Source organism: Bombina bombina, unplaced genomic scaffold, assembly GCF_027579735.1.
Source record: "Bombina bombina isolate aBomBom1 unplaced genomic scaffold, aBomBom1.pri scaffold_526, whole genome shotgun sequence".
NCBI classification, from domain to species: domain Eukaryota; kingdom Metazoa; phylum Chordata; class Amphibia; order Anura; family Bombinatoridae; genus Bombina; species Bombina bombina.
This window is the reverse complement of record NW_026511144.1, coordinates 38,634-59,627: the sequence shown is the minus strand read 5'-3', so window position 1 is coordinate 59,627 and position 20,994 is coordinate 38,634. Positions and strand designations below refer to the sequence as shown.

At 40.3% G+C, this 20,994-nt stretch overlaps 1 protein-coding gene across 1 annotated transcript in view; it reads left to right on the top strand.

Moving 5' to 3' along the window:
* Window positions 1–11,380, top strand: part of LOC128643632 (gastrula zinc finger protein XlCGF8.2DB-like) — a 35,763-nt gene extending 24,383 nt beyond the window's left edge. The window contains exon 2 of the mRNA XM_053696465.1: window positions 10,350–11,380. Coding sequence (XP_053552440.1) covers window positions 10,350–11,227 — 878 coding nt within the window. The 3' untranslated portion in view covers window positions 11,228–11,380. The remainder of the gene's footprint in view (window positions 1–10,349) is intronic.
* Window positions 11,381–20,994: the final 9,614 nt, after the last annotated feature.

Genomic DNA, 20,994 nt, shown 5'->3' with positions numbered 1-20,994 from the left:
TCGACCCCAGAAAGGACTTATGGCAGACAGTCCCCAAGGTCGAGGGAGCGGTTCCCACCTTAAACAGACGCACCACTATACCCATAGAAGATAGTTGTGCTTTCAAAGATCCTATGGATAAAAAATTAGAAGGTTTACTTAAAAAGATGTTTGTTCAGCAGGGTTACCTTCTACAACCAATTTCATGCATTGTCCCTGTCGCTACAGCCGCGTGTTTCTGGTTCGATGAGCTGGTAAAGGCGGTCGATAGTGATTCTCCTCCTTATGAGGAGATTATGGACAGAATCAATGCTCTCAAATTGGCTAATTCTTTCACCTTAGACGCCACTTTGCAATTGGCTAGGTTAGCGGCTAAGAATTCTGGGTTTGCTATTGTGGCGCGCAGAGCGCTTTGGTTGAAATCTTGGTCAGCTGATGCGTCTTCCAAGAACAAGCTACTTAACATTCCTTTCAAGGGGAAACCGCTGTTTGGCCCTGACTTGAAAGAGATTATCTCTGATATCACTGGGGGTAAGGGCCACGCCCTTCCTCAGGATCGGCCTTTCAAGGCCAAAAATAAACCTAATTTTCGTCCCTTTCGTAGAAACGGACCAGCCCAAAGTGCTACGTCCTCTAAGCAAGAGGGTAATACTTCTCAAGCCAAGCCAGCTTGGAGACCAATGCAAGGCTGGAACAAGGGAAAGCAGGCCAAGAAACCTGCCACTGCTACCAAGACAGCATGAAATGTTGGCCCCCGATCCGGGACCGGATCTGGTGGGGGGCAGACTCTCTCTCTTCGCTCAGGCTTGGGCAAGAGATGTTCTGGATCCTTGGGCGCTAGAAATAGTCTCCCAAGGTTATTTTCTGGAGTTCAAGGGGCTTCCCCCAAGGGGGAGGTTCCACAGGTCTCAGTTGTCTTCAGACCACATAAAAAGACAGGCATTCTTACATTGTGTAGAAGACCTGTTAAAAATGGGAGTGATTCATCCTGTTCCATTAGGAGAACAAGGGATGGGGTTCTACTCCAATCTGTTCATAGTTCCCAAAAAAGAGGGAACGTTCAGACCAATCTTAGATCTCAAGATCTTAAACAAGTTTCTCAAGGTTCCATCGTTCAAGATGGAAACCATTCGAACAATTCTTCCTTCCATCCAGGAAGGTCAATTCATGACCACGGTGGATTTAAAGGATGCGTATCTACATATTCCTATCCACAAGGAACATCATCGGTTCCTAAGGTTCGCATTCCTGGACAAGCATTACCAGTTCGTGGCGCTTCCTTTCGGATTAGCCACTGCTCCAAGGATTTTCACAAAGGTACTAGGGTCCCTTCTAGCTGTGCTAAGACCAAGGGGCATTGCCGTAGTACCTTACTTGGACGACATTCTGATTCAAGCGTCGTCCCTTCCTCAAGCAAAGGCTCACACGGACATTGTCCTGGCCTTTCTCAGATCTCACGGATGGAAAGTGAACGTGGAAAAGAGTTCTCTATCTCCGTCAACAAGGGTTCCCTTCTTGGGAACAATAATAGACTCCTTAGAAATGAGGATTTTTCTGACAGAAGCCAGAAAAACAAAACTTCTAGACTCTTGTCGGATACTTCATTCCGTTCCTCTTCCTTCCATAGCGCAGTGCATGGAAGTGATAGGTTTGATGGTAGCGGCAATGGACATAGTTCCTTTTGCGCGCATTCATCTAAGACCATTACAACTGTGCATGCTCAGTCAGTGGAATGGGGACTATACAGACTTGTCTCCGAAGATACAAGTAAATCAGAGGACCAGAGACTCACTCCGTTGGTGGCTGTCCCTGGACAACCTGTCACAAGGGATGACCTTCCGCAGGCCAGAGTGGGTCATTGTCACGACCGACGCCAGTCTGATGGGCTGGGGCGCGGTCTGGGGACCCCTGAAAGCTCAGGGTCTTTGGTCTCGGGAAGAATCTCTTCTACCGATAAATATTCTGGAACTGAGAGCGATATTCAATGCTCTCAAAGCTTGGCCTCAGCTAGCGAGGGCCAAGTTCATACGGTTTCAATCAGACAATATGACAACTGTTGCGTACATCAACCATCAGGGGGGAACAAGGAGTTCCCTAGCGATGGAAGAAGTGACCAAAATCATTCTATGGGCGGAGTCTCACTCCTGCCACCTGTCTGCTATCCACATCCCAGGAGTGGAAAATTGGGAAGCGGATTTTCTGAGTCGTCAGACATTGCATCCGGGGGAGTGGGAACTCCATCCGGAAATCTTTGCCCAAGTCACTCAACTGTGGGGCATTCCAGACATGGATCTGATGGCCTCTCGTCAGAACTTCAAAGTTCCTTGCTACGGGTCCAGATCCAGGGATCCCAAGGCGGCTCTAGTGGATGCACTAGTAGCACCTTGGACCTTCAAACTAGCTTATGTGTTCCCGCCGTTTCCTCTCATCCCCAGGCTGGTAGCCAGGATCAATCAGGAGAGGGCGTCGGTGATCTTGATAGCTCCTGCGTGGCCACGCAGGACTTGGTATGCAGATCTGGTGAATATGTCATCGGCTCCACCATGGAAGCTACCTTTGAGACGAGACCTTCTTGTTCAGGGTCCGTTCGAACATCCGAATCTGGTCTCACTCCAGCTGACTGCTTGGAGATTGAACGCTTGATCTTATCGAAGCGAGGGTTCTCAGATTCTGTTATCGATACTCTTGTTCAGGCCAGAAAGCCTGTAACTAGAAAGATTTACCACAAAATTTGGAAAAAATATATCTGTTGGTGTGAATCTAAAGGATTCCCTTGGGACAAGGTTAAGATTCCTAAGATTCTATCCTTCCTTCAAGAAGGATTGGAAAAAGGATTATCTGCAAGTTCCCTGAAGGGACAGATTTCTGCCTTGTCTGTGTTACTTCACAAAAAGCTGGCAGCTGTGCCAGATGTTCAAGCCTTTGTTCAGGCTCTGGTCAGAATCAAGCCTGTTTACAAACCTTTGACTCCTCCTTGGAGTCTCAACTTAGTTCTTTCAGTTCTTCAGGGGGTTCCGTTTGAACCCTTACATTCCGTTGATATTAAGTTATTATCTTGGAAAGTTTTGTTTTTGGTTGCAATTTCTTCTGCTCGAAGAGTTTCAGAATTATCTGCTCTGCAGTGTTCTCCTCCTTATCTGGTGTTCCATGCAGATAAGGTGGTTTTACGTACTAAACCTGGTTTTCTTCCAAAAGTTGTTTCTAACAAAAACATTAACCAGGAGATTATCGTACCTTCTCTGTGTCCGAAACCAGTTTCGAAGAAGGAACGTTTGTTGCACAATTTGGATGTTGTTCGCGCTCTAAAATTCTATTTAGATGCTACAAAGGATTTTAGACAAACATCTTCCTTGTTTGTTGTTTATTCCGGTAAAAGGAGAGGTCAAAAAGCAACTTCTACCTCTCTCTCTTTTTGGATTAAAAGCATCATCAGATTGGCTTACGAGACTGCCGGACGGCAGCCTCCCGAAAGAATCACAGCTCATTCCACTAGGGCTGTGGCTTCCACATGGGCCTTCAAGAACGAGGCTTCTGTTGATCAGATATGTAGGGCAGCGACTTGGTCTTCACTGCACACTTTTACCAAATTTTACAAGTTTGATACTTTTGCTTCTTCTGAGGCTATTTTTGGGAGAAAGGTTTTGCAAGCCGTGGTGCCTTCCATTTAGGTGACCTGATTTGCTCCCTCCCTTCATCCGTGTCCTAAAGCTTTGGTATTGGTTCCCACAAGTAAGGATGACGCCGTGGACCGGACACACCTATGTTGGAGAAAACAGAATTTATTTTTACCTGATAAATTACTTTCTCCAACGGTGTGTCCGGTCCACGGCCCGCCCTGGTTTTTTAATCAGGTCTGATATTTTATTTTCTTTAACTACAGTCACCACGGTATCATATGGTTTCTCCTATGCAAATATTCCTCCTTAACGTCAGTCGAATGACTGGGGTAGGCGGAGCCTAGGAGGGATCATGTGACCAGCTTTGCTGGGCTCTTTGCCATTTCCTGTTGGGGAAGAGAATATCCCACAAGTAAGGATGACGCCGTGGACCGGACACACCGTTGGAGAAAGTAATTTATCAGGTAAACATAAATTCTGTTTTTTTTGCTGGATTTGTTCCACCAGTGATACAACATTCCAGCAGGCATACTCTGAGGATTGTTTTGATCTTCAGCGTGACTTGTATCAATAGAGTAGTCGGCTAGTCAGTTAGACTCTATGATTTATGTTTGAGCTGGTCACCTTTTACAACCTCATTTCAGCCGGCACAGGGTTAAGTGTTATAGATATTCTCCTCAGCCCCTGAAAGGAGTGAATGTGTCTGAATGTGCTTTTCTTATCGATCACTTTCCATATGTTCACTGAAACACTTCTTTTCTATAAAGAGCACATGTTTTGACTTTAGCAAAAATTGATCCTCTGATAATTTAGCACATATACTTTCTGAGCTAGAATTACTACAAGGATCAACCAACTAAGCAGCTCAACAAACCTTTTATTTCACACTAAAATCTTTGATATATAAAAGTGATTGTAAAGTTTAATGAATAAGTACAGCTTTGGATACTTCTCTTTCATTTGGCTAAAGAGCATAATACGATTTGCTTATGAGTCTGCTGGACAGCAGCCTCCCGAGAGAGTTGTGGCTTATTCCACAAGGGCTGTTGCTTCCTCATGGGTATTCAAAACTGTAGATTCTGTAGAACAGATTTGCAAGGCTGCAACCTTGTCCTCTCTTCACACTTTTTCAAGGTTTTACTAATTTGACTCTTTTGCCTCGGCTGAGGCTGTATTTGGGAGAAAGGTTTTTCAAGCAGTGGTGTCTTCCGTTTAGGTTCCCTGTCTTGTCACTCCTGTATCATCTGTGTACTCTAGCTTGGGTATTGAATCCCATTAGTAATTAAGATGATCCGTGGACTCATTGTGTCTTAAAAAAGAAAAGAAAATTTATGCTTACCTGATAAATTTATTTATTTTTTGACACGATGAGTCCACGGCCCGCCCTGTTCTTTTAGACAGGTTGTAGGTTATTGTAAACTTCAGACACCTCTGCACCGTGGTTTTTCTTTTCTCTTCCTAACTTCGGTCGAATGACTGGAGTGGGAGGGAAGGGAGGAGCTATTTAACAGCTCTGCTGTGGTGCTCTTTGCCTCCTCCTGCTGACCAGGAGGTGCATATCCCATTAGTAATTAAAATGATCCGTGGACTCATCGTGTCAAAAAAGAAATAAATTTATCAGGTAAGCATAAATTTTCTTTTTGCAAGCGTGTTATACCCTCTGCACAGCTTTGCAAATCCTATATGGATCATTTCTATCATTCTAATCAGACCAGAGCTGCTCTTGCTTCTAAGGGTATCTGTTATCCTTCTGTTTGCTCTATACAAGGGAAAACTCCAGATTTTGCTCCAGGATTTAAATATTTTGTATTCTCTACTGTATCTGAAATGTTGGCAGCTATGCCTCCTTTAAATAAGTGTAAGAGGTCAGTTACTGAAGATCCCGCCACTAGCTTATTTGATTTAAATAGATCTAAGTCTGTTAAGCTAAATATTTCTGAACACAGTGCTTCTGAATCCTCTGTGGTGTTTTCAGTTTATCAGGAGTCCGTTTCTGATTAAGAAACAGTCATCCTCTTTTCTTTTTAAGCTTGACCATCGTTATTCTCTTTTAAAATTTAAGGGTTCAGGATACTAAGGTTTCTGAGGATAAGTCTGTTGGATTTGATTTTTAAACCTGCTGCTAAGTCTCCAGAGGTTTTTCGAGTTCCAAATGCCATCTTTGAATTTATTTCTAAGAAGTGGTCTAAGCCAGGTACCCCTTTTTAATCCCACCTTAAAATTTAAGAAGATAGGGAAGGCCTTTGTATCAAGGCAAACCACCCCATGGCTGCCGAGAAGCATTTTAAACCAATGGAAGCCGTTTGGCATTGTGGCGGGCTTCGTGCCTCCACGCTGTACATGGTTCTATACGTGCTCATGCTTTATGCCTTAATACTGGAGACACTTAAAACGCAAGGAATGGCTTTAGAGACTGGTGATTTACTGCACTCTCTAATTTCTGCGCTTTTAACTCAGTTTTTACCTGCATTTGATAAACTGGAAGCAACTATGCAGCAGTTGATGGCACAGTCCCAAGTTTTAGATCGTCCCAACACAAAAGCAATAAGGAGTATAGACATAATTGTCTCCTGAGTGATAACTCCTATCGATATCCCCTCTAGCAGTGCTACAAGCTATCTTGGAGAAATGGAATTGGTACAATTTACAGGGAATTTGAAGAATTTTAAGGGGTGCTTATGACAGACCGGGTGAGATATGCCTACAGTACCTATTGAAATGTAGGATCATTTCTGTATCCAGCACGGGACTGTTGTTCTGTTCATTGAGTCCTGTTTGTCTGCTCAACCTCGCCTGTATCTGGAAGATCTCTTAAGGATCACTATCACCTGTGATCATTCCTATTTTTTCTGGATTTGTTCCACCAGTGATACAACATTCCAGCAGGCAGACTTTGAGGATTGTTTTGATCTTCAGCGTGACTTGTATCACCATAGAGTAGTCGGCTAGTCAGTTAGACTCTATGATTTATGTTTGAGCTGGTCACCTTTCACAACCACATTTTAGTTTACAAACATTCACCTCTCTATGTTATATCTGCCGGCACAGGGTTAAGTGTTATAGATCTTCTCCTCAGCCCCTGAAAGGAGTGAATGTGTCTGAATGTGCTTTTCTTATCGGTCACTTTCCATATGTTCACTGAAACACTTCTTTTACTATAAAGAGCACATGTTTTGACTTTAGCAAAAATTGATCCTCTGATAATTTAGCACATATACTTTCTGAGCTAGTATTACTACAAGGATCAACCAACTAAGCAGCTCAACAAACCTTTTATTTCACACTAAAATCTTTGATATATAAAATTGATTGTAATGTTTAATGAATAAATGCCCGGTTTTTAAAATTCTCTTAAAAACAGGGGCACTTTCATTCATTAAACTTTATATTGAAGCAACTTTTTTAAAATACTGAAAGTAGACCGGCGATCCTCAGCCCGCAGCTCCTGCTGTAGTAAGCACAGCAATGTCAAATCCGTCTTCCTCCAATCATTGTGTTCACCCTTTGGCATCCAGCTCATGACACTCAGTAAAAGGTTAATTGTTGTATTCCCTTGATAAACGTACTTTGGATAGGTGTTCAAGTTTCTATTGAGCTGCCTTATAGCTTTTCTGTAATATGTTCTTCTATGCTGATGGGCTTGTTGATACAGGTCAAGTTTTTCACTTATGTTTGGTTTGCATGTTATATTATAAAAAATTAAGGAGCGTGGGTTGCGCTTAAGATAGGACTTGAATAGGCTTTGTTTTGTTCTCCATAGTCATATACTGAAATGCAAGAAACCTCTATACATTTAGAAGCATTTTGAGTAGTGTTGGTCTTATCTTGAAATTATGCTACAATTCTTTGTAATGTTTGAATCCACCTTTATGTATTACTATTAGAACACTTGTTTTACATTTAATAACATCTTGGTTTGAATTTAGTAGCAGTATTAATATAATTTTTTTATTTTATTTTCCATTTTGTGGATTGTAATACCTTTGCATTTGTTAACTCAATATGTTTTCATATAATTGTATGTACCCGTGCTTCTTTAATAAAAAGAATAGAATTTTTTTTTAAGAAGACGTTTGCCTGCCTGCTTTTAATATGGAGCTTTGGGAAATGATCCCTAAATTTGAAGGGGCTATTTCTGCTTTGGCTAGATGGACCACTATTCCTCATGAGGATAGTACCTCCTTTTAAAGACCCTATAAATAGAAAATTAGAATCTTTCCATAGAAAGGCTTTTCAGCAAGCAGGTTTTCTTTTTAGACCTGCAATTAGTATTGCTTGTGTTTGGTCCAGCTTCTATTCTTTGGTGTGAATGTTTGTCTAAGCAGTTTTTGTTCTTTTCATCAGTCTATGAACCAAAAGTCCTCCTCTTCCTCTCAAAAACAGGATTCTTCCAGATAAATCCTAATAATTGGAGCAAGTTTAAGCAAGTTTGATTTTTTGCCTAAAGTGGTTTCTTCAGACAATAATTATGAGAATATTGTTTCTTCTTTTTGTCCTAAGACTTCTTAAGAGAGACTTTTGCATAACTTGCATGTTTTCAGAGCTTTGAAGTTTTACTTACAGACTACTAAGGATTTTAGGCAATCCTCTAGTTTGTTTGTTCATTTTTTCAATTCCAGGAAGGGTCAGAAGGCTACAGCTGTTTTGTTAGCCTCTTGGTTGAAGCTTTTGATTCATAAGGCTTATTTGGATGTAGGACAGTCTCCCCCTAAACGTATTACTACCTATTCTACTAGGTAATTTGCTACCTCCTGGGCTTTTAAGGACGAGGCATCTGTTGATCAAATTTGCAAGGCAGCTACTTAGTCTTCCTTACATTGTTTTTACAAAGGTTAATATTTTGAGGTTTCCATTTCCTCTGAATCAGATTTTGGTAGGAAAGTCCTTCATGCAAAAACCAAAACCTAACTAAGACGAAAAACAGGAGGAAAGAAGGGGGAAAAAAGGGAAAAACAGCCTTCTCTCCAAACCCCCTAGCCCACCTCTCTAAAGTTCGACACCCACATAGGAGGAAATTCATTCAATAATACCAAATCCTCAAAACATTTAGAACTGAGAAAAGGAGTAAGAATATTTGTTTGCACAGAAAGGGGATAGGACTTAATTACTGACAGCCAGCTGTATATATGTTTAGAGATTTTTTTATGTAGCTAGTCCTTTATAAAAAGATTTGAATATTATGTGTAGTTGGATTTCTTTAAGAAATGCAACCATAGAGGGCGCTGCATAAGCCAGCCAATTCTTAATAATCAGGGACCTAGCAGTCAATATAAAAATCTTAGAGTATTGGAATTGCGGTGCCATATCACTAGCTATCCTTAGAAATATTATCTGGTCTGGAGAAAATTTGAAGGATATTTTAAACACCTGACTAAACCAATACTGAATTTTCTGCCAGAACTGAAATATTTTGGGACAGAACCAAAAGATATGTAATAAGTTAGCATTGGGATATCCACATTGATTACAGACAAAAAGCTGCTTAGGAAAAAAGCGTGACATCTTAAGCGGATACAGATAATAATTATTAATACGTTTAAAATTTGATTCTTTCCAACTTGTAGGAATAATACATTTATCTAAGGAAGCAAAACTTTGCTTAATGATGTCCGCCTCAATCCCCGGGAATATACTGGTCCAAATATTACATAGATTATCAAGCAGTGGCAAGCTTTGTTTAGCTAACAAAAGATCGTACAATAAGGAGATTGAGGTGTTGCCTGTCATAACTATTAATACAGCTATTAATCTCTGCCCAATTACTAAGAGACACTGATGAGCAAATCTGCTTAGATAAAAAGTGGAATAGGTAAATAAATTATTCCTGGATAAACCAAATTGATGGAAAAGAAGGATTTTCATATTCTCTGAAAGAGCTTGAGCCACATATTTAAGCCTCTTCTCTTCCCATGATCTGAAGATTTTATAATGATTCCCTGGAATAAATTCAGGGTTTCCAACTATAGGTAGAAATTTCGAAAAATATGGTTCAACTTCCAGGATATTACAAAACTTTGCCAGGCTACAATGACATTTTTAATTGTAATCAATAGTTTAATTTTAGGGGTGAGTGTCTGCAAAACGCAATATAGAATAGCCTTTAATGCAAAGGGTTGTATGAGAAAGCTTTCTAAATCAATAGTTGCAAAATTATAAGAATCTGTTATCCAGTCCAGAGCAATTTTAACTAGGGTGGCGAGATTATAAAGTCTAAGATTGGGTAGAGCCAAACCAGCTGCACTACGTTTTTGCATTAATCTATTTAAGGAGATGCAGGATTTTTCCCTCCCCAGATAAACCTGGATAGACACATTTGGAATTGTCCTATGTCTGTATTAGTAAGGTAAAGAGGAAACAATCTTTACAAATTTAATATAAAAGGCATTATGAGTGCAAATAACTAAAGCACTAGATTATTATTATAAACAATATACATTTACTTTTTATATGAAATGCTAGTCTGATGTGAAGAAAATCTTTTTACAAATACGGGTTATAAATGCAGAAGTCTACAAAAATAAAACTTAATTATTATTATCAGTTATTTTAGAGTGCCAACTGACTCTGTAGCACTAAACTGATTGCTTTGTGCACACAAGACTTATAGAGAGTAGTTTTGGAACTCAAATAATTAAATTACGAAAGTTGTCTGTGAAAACTATTTTAAAAGCTCTTATTACATTTCAAAGTTATAAGTTAAAATATTATGTCATTAATAAATAACATTACTCCCATTTTATTTCTTATTAACAGGTGAATTTACAAACTGCAATAATCCAAGTCATGGTCAGAGTGCTAATACTTCTTTAAGTCTTCAAAATCAAAGAAGTCACATGGGAAATATATGTTCTGACTGTGGGAAATGTTTTACCAGGAAATCAGTACTTATTAGGCATCAGAAAATTCATATAGGAGAGAAAGCATTTTCATGTTCTGACTGTGGAAAATGTTTTAATGAGAAATTAAATCTTACTAAGCATCGGAAAATTCATACTGGAGAGAAAGCATTTTCATGTTCTGAATGTTTGAAATGTTTTACTCGGAAATCAAATCTTACTAAGCATCAGAAAATACATACAGGAGAGAAAGCATTTTCCTGCTCTGACTGTGGGAAATGTTTTACTCAGCAATCAAGTCTTATTATTCATCTAAACATTCATACAGGAGAGAAAACATTTTCATGTTCTGACTGTGGGAAATGTTTTACTCAGAAATCCTCTCTTATAATGCATCAGAAAATTCATACAGGAGAGAGAGCATTTTCATGTTCTGAATGTGAGAAATGTTTTACCAGGAAATCACATCTTTTTGACCATTCGAAAATTCATACAGGAGAGAAAGCATTTTCATGTTCTGACTGTGGGAAATGTTTTACCAGGAAATCACATCTTTTTGACCATCAGAAAATTCATACAGGAGAGAAAGCATTTTCATGTTCTGACTGTGGGAAATATTTTACGCTGAAATCAAATCTTATTAGGCATCTGAAAATTCATACTGGAGAGAAAGCATTTTCATGTTCCGAATGTGGGAAATGTTTTACTCTGAAATCAAATCTTAGTAAGCATCAGAAAATACATACAGGAGAGAAAGCATTTTCATGTTCTGACGGTGGGAAATCTTTTCCCTGAAAGGACATCTTGTTACTCATCAGAAAAATCATATTAAAGGAAATTGGTAAAGTCACAGCTTAAAGGGGCAGTTCACCCAAAAATTGTATCACATTTAAATTGTTCCCAATGGTCCATTTTACCTGCTGGAGTGTATTAAATTGTTTACAAGTAGCTCTTTTACCCCTATTTTTGCCTTTGAAATAGCTGATTTAGCTTGTGGTTTCCCAACCTATACTGAAAGTTTTGATACTGGAGTCTCAGCTATTGAATAGCCTAAGTAAACACAGTCAGCAGAAGAAGTTACACTCACAGTGGGGTGCAGGATAGTTAAGTAATAAAAAGATAATTTCTTTCATGTAATTGGCAAGAGTCCATAAGCTAGTGACGTATGGGATATACAATCCTACCAGGAGGAGCAAAGTTTCCCAAATCTCAAAATGCCTATAAATACACCCCTCACCACACCCACAATTCAGTTTTACAAACTTTGTCTTCTATGGAGGTGGTGAAGTAAAAGATTTCTACGTTGAAATGCGCTTCTCAGCATTTTTGAAGCCCGGTTCCTCTCAGAGTACAGTAAATGTCAGAGGGATGTGAAGAGAATATCACCTATTGAATGCAATGGTTTTCCTCACGGGAGAGCTATTTTATAGGTTCTCTGTTATCGGTCGTAGAGATTCATCTCCGACCTCCCTTTTCAGATCGACGATTTACTCTCATATTCCATTACCTCTACTGATAGCCAAACCAGTAATGAAATGGTTATCTGCTATATGTGGATGGGTGTCTTTTGGTAAGTATGTTTTTATTACTTAAGACACCTCAGCTATGGTTTGGCACTTTATGTATTAATATAAAGTTCTAAATATATGTATTATACTTATATTTGCCATGATTCAGGTTTATGTATTTCCTTTTGCAGACTGTCAGTTTCATATTTGGGGAAAAACATATTTAGGAACTATTTTTCTTTCCTGGGGTTTAGTCTTTTTTCAAATTGACTGCTTTTTTTCTTTTAAAATTTGCGGGCAAAATTAGGCCGGCGAGGGTGCAAAATGCCAAGGTTTATTGTATCATTCTTGGTGCAAGAATTTTTGGGGGCGAAGGTACGTCCGATGACGCAAAGTCGTCATTTCCGGCGTCTTAGTTGACGCTGAGTTCCTTGCACAAGGTTGTGTTGTTAATGATGTGAGTGTGTTATTTCCGGACGTTGTTAGCGCCAAAAAACTTTCAGTTACATTGTGCGTCATACTTGGCGCCAAATAATTTCATTATTTAAAACCCTTTTCCTATATGCCTCTTGCCTTTTTCTATGTCAGAGGGCTATGCTGTTTGCATTTTTTCCCCATTCCTGAAACTGGAATATAAGGAAATTGATAATTTTTTTTTTAATATTTTTTTTTTTCTCTTACATTTTGCAAGATGTCTCAATCTGATCCTGTCTCAGAAATCTCTGTTAGAACCCTGCTGCCTGATAACAGTTCTACCAAAGCTAAGTGCATTTGTTGTAAACTTGTGGAGATTATATCTCCAGCTGTGGTTTGTAATAGTTGTCATGATAAACTTTTACATGCAGATAATGTGTCCATCAGTATTAGTACATTGCCTGTTGCTGTTCCTTCAACTTCTAATGTACATGATATACCTGTGAATTTAAAATAATTTATTGCTGATTCTATTCAGAAGGCTTTGTCTGCCATCCCGCCTTCTAATAAACGTAAAAGGTCTTTTAAAACTTCTCATAAGGTTGATGAAATTTCAAATGACTGACAACATTTTGAATTATCCTCCTCTAATGAGGATCTATCTGATTCAGAAGATCCTTCCTCAGATATTGACACTGACAAATCTACTTATTTATTTAAAGTAGAGTATATTCGTTCTTTGTTAAAAGAAGTGTTGATTACATTGGATATTGAGGAAACTAGTCCTCTTGATATTAAAACTAGTAAACTTTTCAATTCTGTTTATAAACCTCCTGTGGTTACTCCAGAGGTTTTTCTATTTCCAGATGCTATTTCTGATATGATTTCTAAGGAATGGAATAGGCCTGGTACTTCTTTTATTCCTTCTTCAAGGTTTAAAGAATTGTATCCTTTGCCAGTAGTTACATTGGAGTTTTGGGAAAAGATCCCCAAAGTTGATGGGGCTATCTCAACTCTTGATAAACGTATTACTATTCCTATGGAAGATAGTACTTCTTTTAAAGATCCTTTAGATAGGAAACATGAATCTTATTTAAGGAAAGCCTATTTATATTCAGGTCATCTTCTCAGGCCTGCAATTTCTTTGGCTGATGTTGTAGCTGCATCAACTTTTTGGTTGAAAATTTAGCGCAACAAGAATTGGATTCTGATTTGTCTAGCATTGTTGCTTACTGCAATATGCTAATCATTTTATTTGTGATGCCATTTTTTATATCAAAATTGATGTTAAATCTATGTCTTTAGCTATTTTAGCTAGAAGAGCTTTGTGGCTTAAATCTTGGAATGCTGACATGACTTTGAAGTCCAGATTGCTATCTCTTTCTTTCCAAGGTAATAAGTTATTTGGTTCTCAGTTGGATTCGATAATTTCAACTGTCACTGGGGGGAAGGGAGTTTTTTTTTGCCTCAGGATAAAAGATCTAAGGGTAAATCTAAAGCTTCTAACCGTTTTCGTTCCTTTCGACAAAATAAGGAACAGAAACCTAATCCTTCCCCTAAGGAATCTTTCCAATTGGAAACCTTCTTCAAATTGGAATAAATCCAAGCAATTTAAGAAACCAAAGCCAGCCCCCAAGTCCGCATGAAGGTGCGGCCCTCATTCCAGCTCAGCTGGTAGGGGGCAGGTTATGATTTTTCAAGGATGTTTGGATACATTCTGTCCAAAATCAATGGATTCTGAGTATTGTCTCTCAGGGGTACCGAATAGGATTCAGAGTAAGACCTCCTGTGAGAAGATTTTTTTCTCTCACGCATCCCAGCAAATCCAATAAAGGCTCAGACTTTCCTGAAGTGTGTTTCAGATCTGGAGTTTTCAGGGGTAATCATGCAAGTTCCGTTTCAGTAACAGGGTCTGGGGTTTTATTCAAATCTATTCATTGTCCCGAAGAAAGAAAATTCATTCAGACCAGTTCTGGATCTGAAAATGTTGAATCATTATGTGAGAGTACCAACATTCAAAATGGTGATTATAAGGACTATTCTGTCTTTTGTTCAGCAAAGACATTATATGTCAACAATAGACTTGCAGGATGCATATCTTCATATTCCGATTCATCCAGAACATTATCAGTTCCTGAGATTCTCTTTTCTAGACAAGCATTACCAATTTGTCGCTCTTCCTTTTGGCCTAGCAACACCTCCAAGAATCTTTTCATAGGTTCTCGGTGCCCTACTCTCTATAACCAGGAGCAGAGTATTGCAGTGTTTCCTTATTTGGACGATATCTTGGTACTAGCTCAGTCTTTACGTTCTGCAGAATCTCACACAAATCAACTAGTGTTGTTTCTTCGAAAATATGGTTGGAGGTTCAATTTACCAAAAAGTTATTTGATTCCTCAGACAAGGGTCACCTTTAGGTTTCCAGATAGATTCAGTGTCCATGACTCTGTCTCTAACAGACAAGAGATGTTTAAAATTGGTTGCAGCCTGTTGGAACCTTCAGTCTCAGTCATTCCCTTCAGTAGCTATGTGCATGGAAATTTTAGGTCTCATGACTGCAGCATCAGACGCGATCCCCTTTGCTCGTTTTCAAATGAAACCTCTTCAGCTTTGTATGCTGAACCAATGGTGCAGGGATTATACAAGGATTTCACAATTAATATCCTTAAATCCTAATGTTCGACTATCTCTGACTTAGTGGTTAGATCACCATTGTATAGTTCAAGGGGCCTCTTATGTTCGTCCAACCTGGTTTGTGATCACAACAGATGCGAGTCTTTTAGGTTGGGGAGCTGTTTGGGGATCTCTGGCAGCACAAGGGAACTCCGTGTGATTATCAGGGATCTTCAGATTTGGCCTCTGTTGAAGAGAGAACCGTTTGTTTTCAGACAGACAATATCACAACTGTGGCAAATGTCAATCATCAGGGTGGGACTCGCAGTCCCCAAGCTATGAAAGAAGTATATTGGATACTTGCTTGGGCGGAATCCAGCTCCTGTCTAATTTCTGCAGTTCATATCCCAGGTATAGACAATTGGGTGGCGGATTATCTCAGCCGTCAGACTTTACATATGGGGGAGTGGTCCATCCATCCAGATGTGTTTTCTCAAGTTGTTCAGATGTGGTGTCTTCCAGAAATAGATCTGATGGCTTCTCATCTAAACAAGAAACTTCCCAGGTACCTGTCCAGGTCCAGGGATCCTCAGATGGAAGCAGTGGATGCGTTGACACTTCCTTGATGTTATCAACCTGCTTATATTTTCCTGCCTCTAGTTCTTCCAAGAGTGATCTCCAAAATCACCATGGAACAATTGTTTCTGTTGCTGGTGGCTCCAGCATGGCCTCACAGGTTTTGGTATGTGGATCTTGTTCGGATGTCCAGTTGCCAACCCAGACCTTCTGTCTCAAGGTCCGTTTTTCAATCAGGATCTCAAATCATTAAATTTGAAGGTATGGAAATTGAACGCCTAGTGCTTAGTCATAGAGGTTTCTCTGACTCAGTGATTAATACTATGTTACAGGCTCGTAAATCTGTTTCTAGAAAGATTTATTATCGAGTTTGGAATATTTATATTTCATGGTGTTCTCATAAATTCTCTTCGCATTCTTTCAGAATTCCTAGAATTTTACAGTTTCTTCAGGATGGTTTGGATAAGGGTTTGTCTGCAAGTTCCTTGAAGGGACAAATCTCTGTTCTTTCTGTTTTATTTCACAGAAAGATTGCTAAACTTCCTGATATTCACTGTTTTGTACAGGCTTTGGTTCGTATCAAGCCTGTCATTAAATCAATCTCTCCTCCTTGGAGTCTTAATTTGGTTTTGAAGGCTTTACAGGCTCCTCCTTTTGAGCCTATGAATTCTTTGGACATTAAACTACTTTCTTGGAAATTGTTGTTCCTTTTGGCCATCTCTTCTGCTAGAAGAGTTTCTGAATTATCTGCTCTTTCTTGTGAATCTCCTTTTCTGATTTTTCATCAGTATAAGGCGGTTTTGCGGACTTCATTTAAATTCTTACCTAAGGTTGTGAATTTTAACAAAATTAATAGAGAAATTGTCCCTTCCTTGTGTCCTAATCCTAAGAATTCTTTGGAGAGATCCTTACATTCTTTGTATGTGGTGAGAGCTTTGAAATATTATGTTGAAGCTACTAAAGATTCCAGGTAGACTTCTAGTCTATTTGTTATCTTTTCTGGTTCTAGGAAAGGTCAGAAGGCTTTTGCTGTTTCCTTGGCTTCGTGTTAAAGTTTTTGATTCATCAAGCTTCATCAAGCTTATTTGGAGTCGGGTCAAGCCCCGTCTCAGAGAATTACAGCTCATTCTACTAGATCAGTCTCCACTTCATGGGCTTTTAAGAATGAAGCTTCAGTTGATCAGATTTGCAAGGCAGCAACTTAGTCTTCTTTGCATACATTTACTAAATTCTACCGTTTTGATGTATTTGCGTCTTCAGAAGCAGTTTTTGGTAGAAAAGTTCTTCAGGCAGCTGTTTCAGTCTGATTCTTCTGCTCATTATTATTATTTTAAGTTTTTTCTTTTCATTTATGAGAATAAACATATTTTGGGTTGTGGATTAATTTTTTTCAGCAAAAAATAGCTGTTTTTATTTTATCCCTCATTCTCTAGTGACTCTTACGTGGAGTTCCACATCTTGGGTATTGCTATCCCATACGTCACTAGCTCATGGACTTTTGGCAATTACATGAAAGAAAACCTAATTTATGTAAGAACTTACCTGATAAATGCATTTCTTTCATATTGGCAAGAGTCTATGAGGCCCACCCTTTTTATGGTGGTTATGATTTTTTTGCATAAAGCACAATTATTTCCAAATTCCTTTGTTGATGCTTTTTACTCCTTTCTTTATCACCCCACTACTTGACTATTCGTTAAACTGAATTGTGGGTATAGTGAGGGGTGTATTTATAGGCATTTTGAGGTTTGGGAAACTTTGCCCCTCCTGGTAGGATTGTATATCCCATACATCACTAGCTCATGGACTCTTGACAATATAAAATAAATTAATTTATCAGGTAAGTTCTTACATAAATTATGTTTTTCCATTGTTCTCTCTATGTATTGAGCTTTAGTTTTCCAGACAAATATAAGATAAGGAAACAAGTGTGTGTACACAAAGTGATAACATAATGAGATATGATATTACCTGAAGCTCAACCCATTGTAATAGACTGTGGTTTAAAAGCACAAAACTAGCTACTTCATATACACAAATAAACCTGAAAATGCAATTTCTCATACATATTATACTCTGCAGCAGGTATAACAAGTCATTTAATATACATTAATGTTACGGTACCAACAGTATACCAAGGTTAATACCAGATGAACAATGTCCTGCATAGGAATCAGCAATTCACAACCCCGATCAGTTTCCCCTCAAACATGAGACCAGGCTCCACATTCAAGGTAAAACAAAGTGAACTTTATTAAGGGCCATATGCCCAGTATTTATGCAGGTCAGACCCCCCCCCCCCCAGATGGGGGTTGAAAGAATGTTGTACATTAGATAAAAGGGAAAAGCGCCCTTTTGACATGATACAATAGAATTACATTACTTCACACTTTAAACACAAGACACTCTTGGCTTTCCTTATCACTTAGGCGTTTGCTCTCTGAGAGTGATTAAACAATGGAGTGCTTATCACTAACTTTAATGACAGTACACAATAGCTGAGGCTGGTAACCTTGTCTTTAGAATTTAGCTTCATAAAGCTGAACACAGTTAACTCCTTCAGTCCTGACAGATGGGTCCGTCACATAGCTCCCCCCTTGTGGAACACTCCGGCAGACCCGGCTTGACCCTTTGGCGGGTCAACCTGGGGATGACCGGACTAGGAGGTGGTAGGCATGTCAGTTTGCCAGGACAATCCATCTGTATTCCCGTTATGAGAGAGAATTCCTGTCCATACAAACAAGGGTACAAATTCCTCAGTGCCCAGACTAGGGCTAAACAGTCCTTCAAAATCCCATCAGCTTCTTTACGAGTTTTCTGTACCTGCTCTTTATAGGTATCCACAATCCCTTCATACTGACATAGGGTGCCCTTGAGTTGCTGCACCTCACTATGAGCCAGCGTCAGCTTCTCCTCCAGTGTCACTAAGTTTGTCTTTAATGTTTCATGTTCCACTCTCAAGCTGGTGTTTTCTGCAGTCTGTCGGTGCAGCCTGTCTAGCAGAGATTCCTGTTCTAAACATGCTTTTTCCTCTGCACTCCTCTTCTCTCCCGCTAGCACTGTTACATGATTATTTAACGTGACCATTTCATCCTCTACGTGGCTCTTCTCCTTCATTAGCGCATTGTAACGAGACTTCCACGTATCAATAGCGGATAGAGATTTACTGAGCTCAGCGTCCTGGGGCTTAGCAGCAGGTTGGTCAGTCTCTGCTGCACGGATCTGGGCACGGGTAGTCACAGGGTTAACATCAGCGGGACCCATGGGAGCATAGGCAGAAACAAGGGGGGCCAAGTTATTTCCAAGGAGAACATCAGCGGGTAAATCCTTCATGACCCCCACATTCACAGGTCTAGCGCCCACTCCCCAATCCAAATGTACCCTGGCAACAGGCAGGCAGAACACAGTGCCCCCTGCTACCCTCACAGCCACAGTGTCTCCAGTGTGCTGTTTCTCAGACACCAAGTTCTTTCGAAGCAAGGTCATGGTAGCACCAGTATCCCGTAGACCACTGACCTCCTTCCCATTCACTTTAACCAGTTGCCGGTTATTCCGGTGGGCAGCTTGCACAAGGTCTGCCTCATGTAGGATGCCCCAGCATTCTTGCGCCTCTACGTAGCGGGCCGCAGGCTGAGGGTTACGTGTGATTCCGCCGGCAGGTCTTCTCCAGGACTGTGCTTGGTTCGCTGCATTTAGGGGACACTCTGGTCTTTTGTGCCCTAGTTGCTTACATCCAAAGCACCGAATCGGTTGTGAGTAGCCCCGCGAATTGAACCGGGCTCTCTGAGGGTAGTTCGTGGCCGGAGGCCGTGTGGTATAGCGGTGCGCCGGGGTTGGTAACTGGCAGCTGCTGGGGTGACTGGGGGTCTGTACTCCACTCTAGCAGGGGGCTTAGTGGTAGCAGTGTCCAGTTTGCGGGCATCCGTATACTCATCTGCCAAGCGAGCCGCTTCATGCAGGGTGGAGGGTTTACGGTCCCGAACCCACTTTCGAACTCCTGCGGGTAACTTTTCGAAGCAATGTTCCAACAGGAATAGCTGCAGCACCTCTTCCCCAGACACGGCTTGGCACCCCGCTATCCAGTGAGATGCTGTGCGGTGCACCTTACAGGCCCACTCAAGGTAGGAATCTCCAGCTAATTTAACAGTGTTTCTGAACCACCTCCGGTATGCCTCTGGTGTAACCGCATACCTGGAGAGCAGAGCCACTTTTACAGTATTATAATCCCCGACTTCCTCATCTGGAATGGCCCGAAAAGCCTCTCTGGCCCGGCCAGATAATTTTCCGGATAATATCGTGACCCAGTCCTCTGCGGGTACCTTGTGTAGTGCACATTGCCTCTCAAAATCCGCAAGGTACCCATCAATCTCTCCTTCTGTTTCCAGGAAGTTTTTAAAAGCTGCAAAATTTACTTTTCTCTTTTCCACTGGGTTTGCTGCAGCGCCGCTTTGGCGAAGTAGGTTGGCTTCCACAGCTGCTATGACCCGGTCGATAATTTCCACAGATGGGTTGGGGCCATAATGTGCCAGTCTAATTTTAACCGCCCGATCAAAGCTTGCTTCTTCAGGGGTTCTGTCTGATATGCTGGGCCCATTGGTTCCTTCTGTCCCTGGTACTCTTTCCATCTTAGTCAGTATTGTAATAATCCCCCTCTTCCTGAGGTTACTGGCTTGTGTAGCTGCTCCTCTGGGCGATAAGGTTCATTCCGTCGCTTGCCACCAATTGTTACGGTACCAACAGTATACGAAGGTTAATACCAGATGAACAATGTCCTGCATAGGAATCAGCAATTCACAACCCCGATCAGTTTCCCCTCAAACATGAGACCAGGCTCCACATTCAAGGTAAAACAAAGTGAACTTTATTAAGGGCCATATGCCCAGTATTTATGCAGGTCAGACCCCCCCCCCCCCCCAGATGGGGGTTGAAAGAATGTTGTACATTAGATAAAAGGGAAAAGCGCCCTTTTGACATGATACAATAGAATTACATTACTTCACACTTTAAACACAAGACACTCTTGGCTTTCCTTATCACTTAGGCGTTTGCTCTCTGAGAGTGATTAAACAATGGAGTGCTTATCACTAACTTTAATGACAGTACACAATAGCTGAGGCTGGTAACCTTGTCTTTAGAATTTAGCTTCATAAAGCTGAACACAGTTAACTCCTTCAGTCCTGACAGATGGGTCCGTCACAATTAATATAAAAACAATTATACAGTTTACTGTCCCTTTAACCTCTTAAAGGGACAGTCTATTCAAAATTAAACTTTCATGATTCTTATAGGGCATGCAATTTTTTTTTTAAACTTTTATTTACAACCAGCATAGTATATAATGAGGAAAACAAAAAGAAAACCATATCTTGCGCCACGCAGGGCCGATATCTTCAGAAAAAAACAAAAAAAACACGATAACACAAAATCAAAGGCAATAAATACTTATCAGTA